General features: G+C 44.1%; 1 protein-coding gene across 2 annotated transcripts in view; it reads left to right on the top strand.

The window, feature by feature from the left end:
- The window catches only part of hm13 (histocompatibility (minor) 13), a 67,872-nt gene extending 58,721 nt beyond the window's left edge, over positions 1 to 9,151 (top strand). For both annotated transcript variants that reach the window (XM_080204650.1, XM_080204649.1), the window contains one exon: positions 5,416 to 9,151. In XM_080204650.1, coding sequence (XP_080060776.1) covers positions 5,416 to 5,500 — 85 coding nt within the window. In that variant the 3' untranslated portion in view covers positions 5,501 to 9,151. The remainder of the gene's footprint in view (positions 1 to 5,415) is intronic.
- Positions 9,152 to 12,729: the final 3,578 nt, after the last annotated feature.

Below are 12,729 nucleotides of genomic sequence, written 5' to 3'. Positions count from 1 at the left end.
TCGCCCACCCATTGGGGGTCTTAACTAGGCACATACCTGCCTTATAGGAACATGGGCCTTGGGAGCAGGAGTAGGCTATTTGGCTCCTCAACACTGCTCCACCATTTGATTGGACCATGGCTGATCCCTCAATTTTGTACACTTCAATCATGACCTCCTTCAGCCTTCGCTGCACTAAGGAAAGCAACGCCAGCCTTGCCAGCCTGCCTTCGTAGCTGAGCACTCCAGCCCAGACAACATCCCGGTGAATCACCTCTGCACCCTTTCTAGTGCTATCACATTGTTCTTCTAATGTGCCAGCCAGGACTGCACAGAGTGCAGCCACTGCACTCCAGCCATGGTCGAAGAAGCATTTTACACCATTAGATCAAAACCACCCTCCTATTCTACGCCTCGGCTAATAAAGGCAAGAATCTCATGTGTCTTAACCATCTTATCTATCTGTCCTGCTGTCTTCAGGGATCTATGGACATGCATCCCAAGATACCTCTGGTCTTCTGTACTTCCCAGCGTCTTACCATTCATTGTATATTTCCCTTGCATTGTTAGTCCTCCCAAAATGCATCACCTCTCACTTTCAGGATTAAATTCCGTTTGCTACTCTGTCCATCTATATCATCCTATAACCTAAGGCTTTCTTCCTCATTATTTATGACACCATCAATTTTCATATCTTCTGCAAACTTACCCTTCATAGCTCCTACATTTGCATCTAAATCATTAATGCACACTACAAACAGCAAGGGACCCAACACCCATCCCTGTAGTACACCACTGGACACAGGCTTCCAGCCAGAAAAATAATCTTCGGCCATCCCCCTATGCCTCCTGTCATTAAGCCAGTTTTGGATCCAAATTAACCTGGATCCCATGGAGTTTTATCATAATCACTCTCCTGTGCGGAACCTTGTTAATAGTCATACTGTAGTCTGTAGACAAATCAACTGCCCTGCCTTCATCTACACATCTAGACACTTCCTTGAATTTCAAATTTGTTATACACACTCTTCCCCCAACAAAGTCGCGTTCACTATCCTTGATTAATCCTTGCCCCTCCAAGTGGATATTCATTCTGTCCCTCAAAATTTTTTCCCTGAGACTGACTGGCCTGTAATTACCTATCTCTTTTCTTTCTTGAATAATGGTCCCATATTAACTGCCCTCCAGTCCTCCTGGCATCTTTCCTGTGGCCAGAGATCATTTGAAAATTAACCTGGGGATTTATCCAATTTTAAGCCCACTAAAACTGTTAATGCCTCCTCCCTCCCAATACTAATTTGTTCGGTTACATCACAGTCCCTTTCCCTGATTTCCATAGCTACCTCATCCTTCTCCTCAGAATACAGATGTAGAAATCTCAACCTCAGCTACTGGGAGGGATTGTTGTTGGTGCAGGTTTGATGGGCCAAAAGGCCTCCTTCTGCACTGTAGATTCTGTGATTTATCTGTGTCGTTGGTACTCATAATTGACCACAACAACTGGATCCTCCCTCTCCTACTGTAAGTTCCCCTCCAGCCCCAAGTAGATGCCCAGAACTCTGACACCAGGAAGGCAACGCAGCTGACTGGACACTCAGTCTTGGCTGCAGAGAACTGTGTCTATCCCCCATTGCACCATTTTCTAAACTGAGCTCCTATCCCAGTGCATCAGAACTATAAAATACTTTTCCTCTATTAATTTTCAGACTTGTAAATTCTGCCTTCAGGGCTGCCTATTTCTTGCTTTACTTTGTTTATTTTCAGTTGTGATGATGCCATGCATTATGAATCCTGGCCTTTCACCATGTGCAAGAGGTTGAAAACACACCAATCTTCGTAGAATCATAGAATCCCTACGGTGCAGAAGGAGCCATTCAGCCCGTTGAACCTGCATTAACCACAATCCCATCCAGGCTCTATCCCCATAACCCTACACATTTATCCCACTAATCCCCCTGACACTGGGGTCAATTTAGCATGGCCAGTCAACTTAATCCGCACATCTTTGGACTGTGGGAGGAAACTGGAGCACCCGGAGGAAATCCACGCAGACATGGGAGGAACGTGCAAACTCCACACAGACAGTGACCCAAGCCAGGAATCGAACCTGGATCCTTGGTGCTGTGAGGCAGCAGTGCAAAAGCAGTGGCGAGGCACCACTATGCCAGCCCCCTTCTACACCACTCGATGATCTTTGGCTAAAATTCAACTCTTTGTACAAGGAAAAAGTAGAAATCTAGCCCCATGTTGTTTAAGCATCGAGCGGTATTATAGTTACCACTGGGGAAAATAATGCCACTGTGATACTTCTGACACAAAAAGAAAAGCTGTGACTGCTGGACAGCTGAAACGTAACTGGGAAAAGCGAGGGATGTGCAGCGAGGTTTGTTAGCAGTTGGGTGGTTGAGGGAAAAGTAGGTTAAAAAGTCCGTTGGGATTCTTCATCCAGAGCTGAACAATCTGCCTTTCTCTTTCAGGTGCTGAATGACCTGTGTTTCCAGCATTTTCTATTGCACCTGCATGAACTGGCTTATTAATTGGCTGCTTTAACAGCCGGTGGATCAAAATCTTTAATTTATCTAACTGTTTTGGATACACAGGGTTGGGGAATTGAGCAGTGTGAAGTGATGATTGCAAGGCAGTAGTGATCCTCTCATTTGTAGGTTTGAAACCTGACACAGCTTTTGGTGAAACCAATAGCCTTTGTGTGCATGGTTCACACTGGACATGAACAAACCACTAACTGAGTATCAGAAGAATCCCGTGTCTCTTGCTCCTTGAGTTTGTACTTCCCACTGCAGAGTTAGAATCATGGAATCCCCACAGTGCAGAAGGAGGCCATTCAGTTCATCAAGTCTGTACTGATCACAATCCCACCCTATTCCTGTAGCCCCTACATTTACCCTGCTAATCCTCCTGACACTAAGGGGCAATTTAGCATGGCCAATAGCCCTAACCCATACATCTTTGGACTGTGGGAGGAAACTAGAGCACCCAGAAAACACCCACACAGACACAGGGAGAAAGTGCAAACTTCGCTTAGTGACCCAAGCCAGGAATCGAACCCGGGTCCCTGATGCTGAGAGACAGCAGTACAACTCAACACAGACAGTGACCAAGGCCGGAATTGAACCCGGGTGCCAGGTGCTAGGAGGCAGCAGTGCTAACCACTGTGCCAACATATTGCCAGACTGCTCAATAAATCTCTTGCTGTTTTGAGAGGAGCATGAAAAGTTGATCAATAGTTGCACCACGAGCTATTTGCTCGTAGACCTCTTGGTCAACGACGTTTAAGCAGAACTGTCGGAAGCAGCTTGGATAGAGCCTGTGGCTGACTTGGCCAGAGGAAAGTGCTAAGATTTACAGCAAAGAGAGAAATAAATAAACATAAAGGAGCAAAACAAGCTGCATCGAGGTGAGAATTTTCCTCCTGCAGTCTACTATGGTCTGGAATAAACTGCCTAAAAGGGTGGTGGAATTGATCATAGCCATTCCCCATGCCTTATCCTTAGCACCTCGGAAAATTTCTCTTCCCAAGTATTTATCAGATTACTTTAGGATGATTATTTTTAATAGCTCCCATGTATGGTGGGCTGACTGGACTCCTCTTTGTACCATTCTATGAAATGAGAATGACAGTGTTTTGGCAGGGAGGGAGCAGCAGTGAGATATGGGTTCAAGCAATCTATTTTGGTAATGTCGGTTAGATATTATGCAGAAGACTGAGAAGGGCTTCCCACTTTTTGTATCTTCCTGAGAAGGAAAAGCTACTTCCCCATCCCCATCCCCACGCCACTTGCAAACCTGACCACTTCAGAAAAGAAGGCAAATGGTATGTTGGCCTTCATAGCGAGAGAATTTGAGGATAGGGATGTTTTGCTGCAATTATATTGGGCATTGGTGAGGCCACACCTGGAGTATTGTGTGCAGTTTTGGTGCTCTTTATCTGAGGAAGGATATCCTTGCTACAAAGAGAATAATGAAGGTTTACCGGGGTGGCTGCTCTGTCATTTGAAAGAGACTAAGTCAGTTAGGATTATATTCACTAAAATTTAGAAGAGTGAGAGGGGATCTCGTAGAAACTTATAAAATTCTAACAGGATTAGACAGAGTAGATTCAGAAAGAATGTTCCTGATGGTGGGGGAGTCCAGAACTAGGCATCATAATTTGAGGATAAGGGCTAAACCTTTTAGAACTGAGGTGAGGAGAAACTTCTTTACCCTGAGAGAGTGGTGAATGTGTGGAATTCACTATCGCAGAATGTAGTTGAGGCCAAAATGTTGTCTGATTTCAAGATGAAATTAGATATCGCTCTTGGGGCTAAAGGAATCGAGGGATATGGGGGAGAAGGGGGATCAGGATGTCGAATTTAGTGATCAGCCATGATCATATTGAATAGCGGGTTGTCATTCTTTTGTTTTTGCCGTTTTTCAAAACAGTCTATATTCTGACTCTTCTCTTTTTTTATCTACTCAAATTTCTTGCCTCCCAAACTAAAGGAACGGTGCAGTAGGGTCCCAGAGCAGCCCTTTAACTTGGCCATTTCACATTTGTGAATGTTGGCAGGAGGTTTTCCCACCCGAGCTTGTCCTTCAAAAATTTACGTCCACGCATGGGCAGTTTGGCAGCAGGAGTCCCTGGGTCAATAGTGGGGTGAGAGACTGAGTAAATTGGCCTTATACGCTCTGGAGTTGAGAAGATTGAGATCACCTCATTGAACCGTGCAATTCTGGAGAATAGACACTGAGGTTGTTTTCCCTGGCTGAGGGATCTAAAACACAGGGACACAGTCTCAGGATAAATGTTTTAGGGTTGAAGTGAGGAGAAATTTCTTCACTGCCGAGGGGTTGTAGGCCCCAGGGCTGAGTATACAACCCGTTGGATTTTTGGTGTCCCAGAATGGAGGGTAATGGATTGGTGAGGAAATGGAGTGAAGGCAGTCAGTCAGCCATGAATGTATTGAATGAGAGAACAGACTCGAGCGACGTATGATTTACTCCTGCCCTGGTTTCTTATGGGAATACAAACTTTAGCTTCCCTTCCTTTCCCTTGCCCAGAGCTGCTCAGGCACCAAAGTTGGTGCCTTAAGAGAGATTGGGTAACATGGGATACTGACCAGAAATCAAAGCCTGAACCTTCTGCTCTTCAAGCTGTTTCCTCTTGGAGGCTTTTTCATTTTTAATTAGCTTCCACTTCTTGAGGTGGGCCATAGACACTTGACATGTCAGTCATGCCAGCCAGCGAAAGCTTCATCAGAGGAGACAGGGATTTAGGACTGGGGATCATGTTATATCACCTTTCCGACTCCTGGAAGCAGTGCCTTTTTGAGGATAATGGGAAGATTAAAAAGAACGCAGTTCGCTTTCTCAGTATTAGCATTTATTTTGATAACTTTCCAGACACCTTTTTAATTTCCACCTCGCTTTCAAATGCAGGTATGAAGAAAAGGCTGCCGTTTGCGACAAAGAGCCTTTGGATGAAACCACAGACGATTTGAAAGAAAACAAGAAGGAGCAGTAATGGGAGACACCATGAAGCAATCAACTTTTTAAAAAAAATACCCTCACTCCCATCTGCCTACTTTGTGTCCATTTCATGCAGATACCTTTATTGTACTGAGATGGTCATGTGTCTTGTGTCCCTGGCAACTTATGGGCAAACAAAAGTATTTTATTACATTGTGCTACAGTGCTAGTTATTCTTGACTATTTTCTATGAATGTGCCAATTGATTGTGTTTGAAGAGAAAAAACAGACCTGAGGGGTTGCACCAGTGCCTATCTGTATTTTATAATTTATTTTGAACGGATTAAAGTGATCATGACACTTTTTGAATTCAAAAGCGCTAATATTTGTATTTTGCTTCACAAACAAATGCAGAAAACTGAAATTTTAAACAGCTGTACACCTTGTCCATGTTACAAATGTGTATTTTAAAAAAAAATAAATACCTCAGCTGTTTCTTTTTATGTGACTGCTTTTGCTCGTAGACTTTTGTGTGTTTTTAAAAGGGAATTAAATGGACAGTTTTTTAAAAAAATACAGAACTCCCATGACCAATGACAAACTTGTAGTGTGTAACCTTGCTTGGACTCGATGCCTATAACTTAAGCAGAAAGTGATGGGGGAATTTAACTGCAGGTGTATACTGCAGTTTTTTAATCGGTAACCTATATACTGGAATTGCTTTTGCTTCAAGCTAATGGACAACCTTCACTTTTCCTGCATTTGTTTGTTAAACAAAAGATGATCTGAACTACCTTCCCAAGTGACAGCAGATGATATACACAGATTATTAACAGCAACGTTTAAAGAAATTCCTTTGTAGCTTTAATTTTCACAGACAACAGGGATTATCAACTGATATGAATATATATATGTACAAGCCAATGATGTGTTGTCTGACTGTGACTCATTCAGCATAAGTATTCATCACAACTAAATGTATGTATGCTGAATGTTTGTGTGTGTGTTAGTTATCATGTCTGTAGAATTGTTTGTAGCTTATGGAGGACCCAGAGCCTAATGCAGTGCATATAGCAGTTGTATCATTTTACTACTTTGCTTTCTTTTCTCCTCCAGACATTGACCTAGAGGTACTGACCGCTCCCAAAGCGGCAGCGTGCTGTCCAGGATTTGCCCAGTGGGGTTATTCAGGTGCGAGCCTGGATTGTAAGTGTTGCAGGGCCATTGGAACTGATCCGCTCCCCATTTTCACCCAGTACCCATGTGTGTCCAGGTTCCTGCTGAGGCACTTGACGATCAGCATTGATGACCGTTTGTTTTTGGGAAGGGAATAGGGGGGAGGGAGGGTGCAGTTTCAGTCTCTTCCCCCACCACCCCCCCCCCAAGTCTGGAATGCTGGAATAAGCTTAAGTATTCAAACCACCAAGCTCAACATGCGTACACCAGGAATCGAATACTGCTTCTTGGTCAGTGTCGCATTGTAATATTCATTGGATTGAAAGATGCCATGTAAAAGTATTGGAAAAATTCATAAGCATTTCTTCTGACTAGACCGCACAAAGTCTCCACTGCTGCCACAGTGCGGGTGGACCCCATTTGGGATTAATCCTACATTTCTGTTTCGGGGGAAGCTTTACCAATCTTTCTCAGTTTAGGCCAAGCTGTGCTTCAGAGGTTCCCTGTCTTGATCTTTCCAGGCTTGTACTTGGCCCCTGTCTTGTTACATCCTGTGGACTGCTAAGGGAGCACATGTCAAGAACTCTGCTAACACCCAGTGCCCTTGAGCCTGGTTGCTTCCGTCAGCAGTGGGACACCGGATGGTTAAGTAAACCTTGCAGTGTCATGGAGACTTTTCTGTTTGCTTAATCCTCTGAATTTTCCTTTGTTTTCCACCTCCTGTGTGCTTTTGTTTTGGGTGGGGAGTGCAAGTTGAGCTTTAACACTACGAATGGGCCTCCGGGTAACGTAAGAGATTTTGGCATTGAAGGGACGATTGGTTAAATGTAATACTGGGGTAAGGAGCTATTGGTTTCACTAAGCGAATGAGGCGAGTCAAGCAGAAAAGTCTTCCTCACCAGTATTTTATTGTTGACTTTTTTCTGAGAATCTAGATCAGCACCTTTCAATAAATTAAACAGGCCGCTGATGTGTGTTAAATGTAGTGTTATTAGTGTATTAATTTGCTCTGAGATTGGAAGATATTGGCCGCCTTGACTAATACTTTCTGCACTCGGGGTGAATGCACCATATTTCAAGTTCAGAATTTCAAAACCCATGCCTGATTTTAGCTTTTGCTTTGCATCCCAACTTTAATACGTTTGGGGATCCAGGGTCCTTTTGGAGGCACCAGAAATGTTACTGTTTGAAGATGGGCTGTGGAGGGAAGAGTAGATATTACTCCCTTTTTTTTTAAAAGTATTTTCTCTCAAAACAGCTGCTGAAATTTAGCTTTTTCTCATGTCTGTTAATCTTTTATCCCTCTCTCTGCTGGTTAAATGGTGTATCTGAAATACATTTGTTACAAAAAAAAATGATGTTCCTGAATGGCATTGTCAGCCTCTGCTAGTTTTCTTTTTTGTAAATGAAATTCCATTAGGTTAACCTGCTTGGGGTCAGTATAAATATTTCAGTAACCCTATTGATTTTTTTTTTAAGCTTGCAATTAGTTCAACATTAGTTTTGGACAGTGACTTCTAGCGAAGCCGTATCCTCAAAGACTACTTGTGTCCCTTAAGGTTCAGTGTAGTTACGATGCTGTAACAATATCCAAAAAAGTCCACTGGGTGTTAAATCAGCTACTGGGCAATAGGTTGGTGCTGGATAGCCAATGTAGGATGTGATGGGGGCGTGGGGAACCTCACTCTTAACTGCAATCATGTGGCTAGAGTGAAGATTGTGGGGTGGGGTGGGGGCGGTGGTGAGCATCTTATTAGAGTTACAGTGCAGATAAGGCCCTTCGGCCCATCGAGTCTGCACCAACATTAACCACCACCAGAAGGCGCATTAATCCCATTTCCCTCCACTTGGCCCATATCCGTGAATATGCTGTACCTGATCAGAAGGTATTTAATTCTACTGTTGCTCACAATGTCCCTTTGCCCCGTTGCTGACATCTTTCCCCTTCATGAGCACAATGTTTGTAGCTTTAAGATGAAATGTATGTAGCTTTTTGGATTCCTTCCAGTTCTGTAATGACCCAGGCAGATGATGGAGGAGATTTTTTTTTTTAGATGGGGGAAAGGTGTACCAGGGAGATTTTATTTTTGACTTGTGTATTTAGCTGAAAGTCTGCTTTTACAAAGGACGAATTGATGATGGCATCAGAAACTCCTTGCCTGATGCCTGTGGAATATTTTTTAATTTTCAGTCTGTGGAAAAGGGACTTCCTCTCCCTTTCTGTTACTCTTTTGTCCTAATGAAGGGGTTAGCCATTGCAGTGTGTTTTTAGATTCAACTGTCTTGTAAGAATTCAAGGTTAGGTGTGGCTAAAATTTAAAAATGATTTTCTGTTTGTAACAGAAGGGGATTTAATACTTTTTAAATGTCTGCGCTCTTTGTTCACATTCTGAGGGTTGGTCCTTTCTCTCGCTCCCCCCCCCCAACCCATCCCGCTTTTCATTATTGTAGTAAAACTGGCTTCTCTCGTGAGGAGCTGTGATTGATTTGTAATAAATTGTGGTGTGCACCACTGTCAGTCTGCATTGAACATTGCTGCCGTCTCCTTATTTACTCACCTTGAGTGCTCTCGAGAAAGATAGCTTATCAAGAACACATCATGGGTTCCACCCACCGTCATAAGATTGGTTTAGGCATTTTGTACTTGAGAGATCAGCTGAGTATAAGGTCCAAGGTACGTATCCACTCTCTCTGTATTTGCCAAGCTCAGCTGGGGTGACATTGCAGTTGACTTGACTATCTGGGACTAGGTCAGGTGATCCACCCAGGTTCCTGGTAGCTATGTCGCCGATTATAATATACGTCACAGCGAAAAGAACACCAGATACTAATTGGGAGTGAGTTTTTGTCAGAGGCTTAATGGCTTCCTACTCTTCATTCTCCTTGCTAACGCAAAATTCCCCTGCATATTTGTATTTTGGGAAGTTCCACACAATTACAATCGCTGCTTTTCTCACTGAAAGACTGATTCAGTTTTAATTTTATAGAGTTTATTTTATTTATTAGTCACCAGTAAGGCTTAATTAACACTGCAATGCAGTTACTTTGAAATTCCACCAGCTCTGAAATGATTTGGGAATCCTGTGTAGGAAGACTGTGGTAGCTAGTCTGAGTACAACACGTCCCCACAAACTACAAGGTGATCGAGATTATGGGCAGAAGGCCATCAAGAACTCCCCACTTTTTCAAAATAGAATCAGGAATCATAGAATCCCTAGCATGCAGAAGGAGGCCATTCGGCCCATTGCATCGATCTCGATCCCATCCAGGCCCCACTCTCGTAACCTCACATATTTACCCCGCTAATCCCCCTGACACTAGGGTCAATTTAACATGGCCAATCAACCTAACCCGCACATATCTGGCATGTGGCAGGAAACTGGAGCACCAAGAGGAAACCCACTCAGACACGGGGAGAACATGCAGACGATGCTTGGACGCTGACCTGAGGCTGGAATTGAACCAGAGTCCCTGTGAGGCAGCGGTGCTAACCACCGTGCTGTGCCATGGTGGTTTGCATCCATCCGAGAAGGCAGCCAGGGCAGCGGTTTCAGATCTCACTCAAATGACAACAGACAGTGCAGCATCCCTTCAGTACTGCACTGAAGTCTCATTCCGAGGTCTGAAGTGTGACTTGAGCCCACTTTCAGAGGTGAGATTGCTACGGCTGAGTGCGCTGGCATCCACTGCGTAGAATTAAAACACTCTCATTTAAGGACTCTGCAACCTTCGTCGGTGACAATTCCCTGCACCACTGAGCAACTTCTTCATAAGAAGTAGGAGTAGGCCATCCGGCTCCCTCGAGTCTGCTCCACCATTCAATACGGGAACATACTTTTTCTTTGATTCCTGCTTTGATAGCAGCCCAGGGTTCCCTCCCAAAACTTTCACCACTTTTTTTTTTGAAGAACATGTATAGCTTCTTAAAAAAACCCATCTCTGACCAAACCTACCATTTTTGCGTGGCACATCTATCGCTTCCAAATGCCTAACAGTTTACCCCTATTAAAATGATTTCTATCAACGTCAGTTGTTTATTTTCCATTTCCTAGTCAATACTGCTGCAAGCTCCTTCACTGCAATACGAACTGAAATCTGCTGTATCTGTGTGAGCAGGAGAATGAAATTGCCGTCTTCTGCTCTGCAGCTCAGATCGACAGAGCCACCAGGTGGCGACGCTCAAGCTATTTGAATGGTACAATGAGAATTGCTTTGAGAATTGGTTAACATATTCTGCACCTTCTGTCTGTCTGTGAATAAACTTAACCCCTGCAGAAATTTGAAAACCTGAGTTTTTTAAAAAGTCCAAACGTGCCAACATAGTACAAAACAACGCCATGGGAATGGGGTAAGTATGTGGGGGTGCAGTGGTTAGCACTGTTGCCTCACAGCGCCAGGGACCCAGATCCAATTCCTGGCTTGGGTCACTGTCTATGTAGCGTCTGCATGTTATTCCCCGTGTCTGTGTGGGTTTCCTCCACGTGCTCCGGTTTCGTAGAAATCGTAGAAACCCCACAATGCAGAAGGAGGTCATTCGGCCCATCAAGTCTGCACCGACCACAGTCCCACCCAGGCCCTACCCCAATATCCCTACACATTTACCTGCTAATCCCGCTAACCTACGCATCGCAGGACTCTAAGGAGCAATTTTTAGCGTGGCCAATCAATCTAATCCACAGTCTGAAAGAAGTGCTGGTTAGTTGCTTTGACCAGGCTAAATTCTCCCTCAGTGTACCCGAACTGGCATCAGAGTGTAGTGACTAGGGGATTTTCACAGTAACTTCATTGCAGTGTTAATGTAAGCCTACTTGAGACAGACAAATGAACTATTTACTTCAAAAATGAACATCAAAGCCAAGCAATTAACCTCACTTGATTCTTTATTTCATTTTAAAGTCTTTACCTATTCAACTGTTGTTTTCTCCCCGTCACATGTTTCTCTGCAATGCATTACCCTCCCCACCAATCCCCCAGCCCACAAGTTCATTTATTTGTGTCACAAGTAGGCTTACATTAACACAGCCATGAGGTTACTGTGAAAATCCCCTCCGCCGCACCCAGGGACCTGTTTGGGTGCATGGAGGGAGCATTTAGCATGGCCAATGCACCTGACCAGCACGTCTTTCAGACTGTGGGAGGAAACCAGAGCACGTGGGGGGGGGGGAACCCACACAAACATGGGGAGAATGTGCAAACTCTGCACAGTGACCCAAGCCGAGATTTGAACCTGGGTCCCTGGTGCTGTGAGACTGCTGTGTTGCCCCAAGGTCAGCGTATGAATACTGGGCGAGCCTCTCAATCATATTTTGTAGGCAACCGCTCAGTTAAAAGATTGATATTCAAGCTTCGCGTTCGGGAATGCGCTTCAGTACTGAGGGAGCCCAAGGTGCTCTCACTGGAAGAGGTTGCTGCTCTGGCTCACGTTTGCCCCTTACAGACCAAAGCTGTTGGTCATTTGTCTCATTACTGACATTGTGGAGTCTTGTGGTGCTGTAGTTACCTACCTTACACAAACAAACAGTACTTTGTGAAGCGCATTGGGACAGCAGAGGATATGGAAGAGTACTGCAGGTTAAAAGACAATGGACCGGGGATGATTTCTCCTGCCTTGTGGAGTGGCGCGGAGCCAGCATCAACATAGTCCTGGTTAAACGCAAAATACTGCGGATGCTGGAATCTGAAGCAAAAACAGAAAAATGCTGGAAAATCTCAGCAGGTCTGACAGCATCTGTAGAGAGAGAGAGAGAGTAGAGCTGATGTTTCAAGTCTAGCTGAGCCTTCATCAGAGCATTACTTTGGTATTCTGGTCACTCAACCAGGTTCAAGGGAGAAACTCTGGAAAAACTTTTTAAGATGTGAAAGGTTAATTTAACCAATCATGCACTAGAGGGAGCCATTGAGCTACAGATCCCTTCTGTACTTGCCACTGAACTTGCTTTTATTCACCCCCCCCCTGTCAGGCTGAAGTCCCATTAAAGCAGATTTAGATTCTCAGCAAAAATGTTCCACGCAAATTGGCAACGTTTCTTCCAAAAGTAATTTCCAAGTTTGATGTAAATGTGAACAATGTTCATTCCTGTCATTGTGTAGTTAGAAGTACAAGTTTAG

This window comes from Carcharhinus amblyrhynchos, chromosome 16 (assembly GCF_965287045.1).
Source record: "Carcharhinus amblyrhynchos chromosome 16, sCarAmb.v2.hapA, whole genome shotgun sequence".
Taxonomy (NCBI): domain Eukaryota; kingdom Metazoa; phylum Chordata; class Chondrichthyes; order Carcharhiniformes; family Carcharhinidae; genus Carcharhinus; species Carcharhinus amblyrhynchos.
This window is presented reverse-complemented; position numbering and strand designations above follow the sequence as displayed.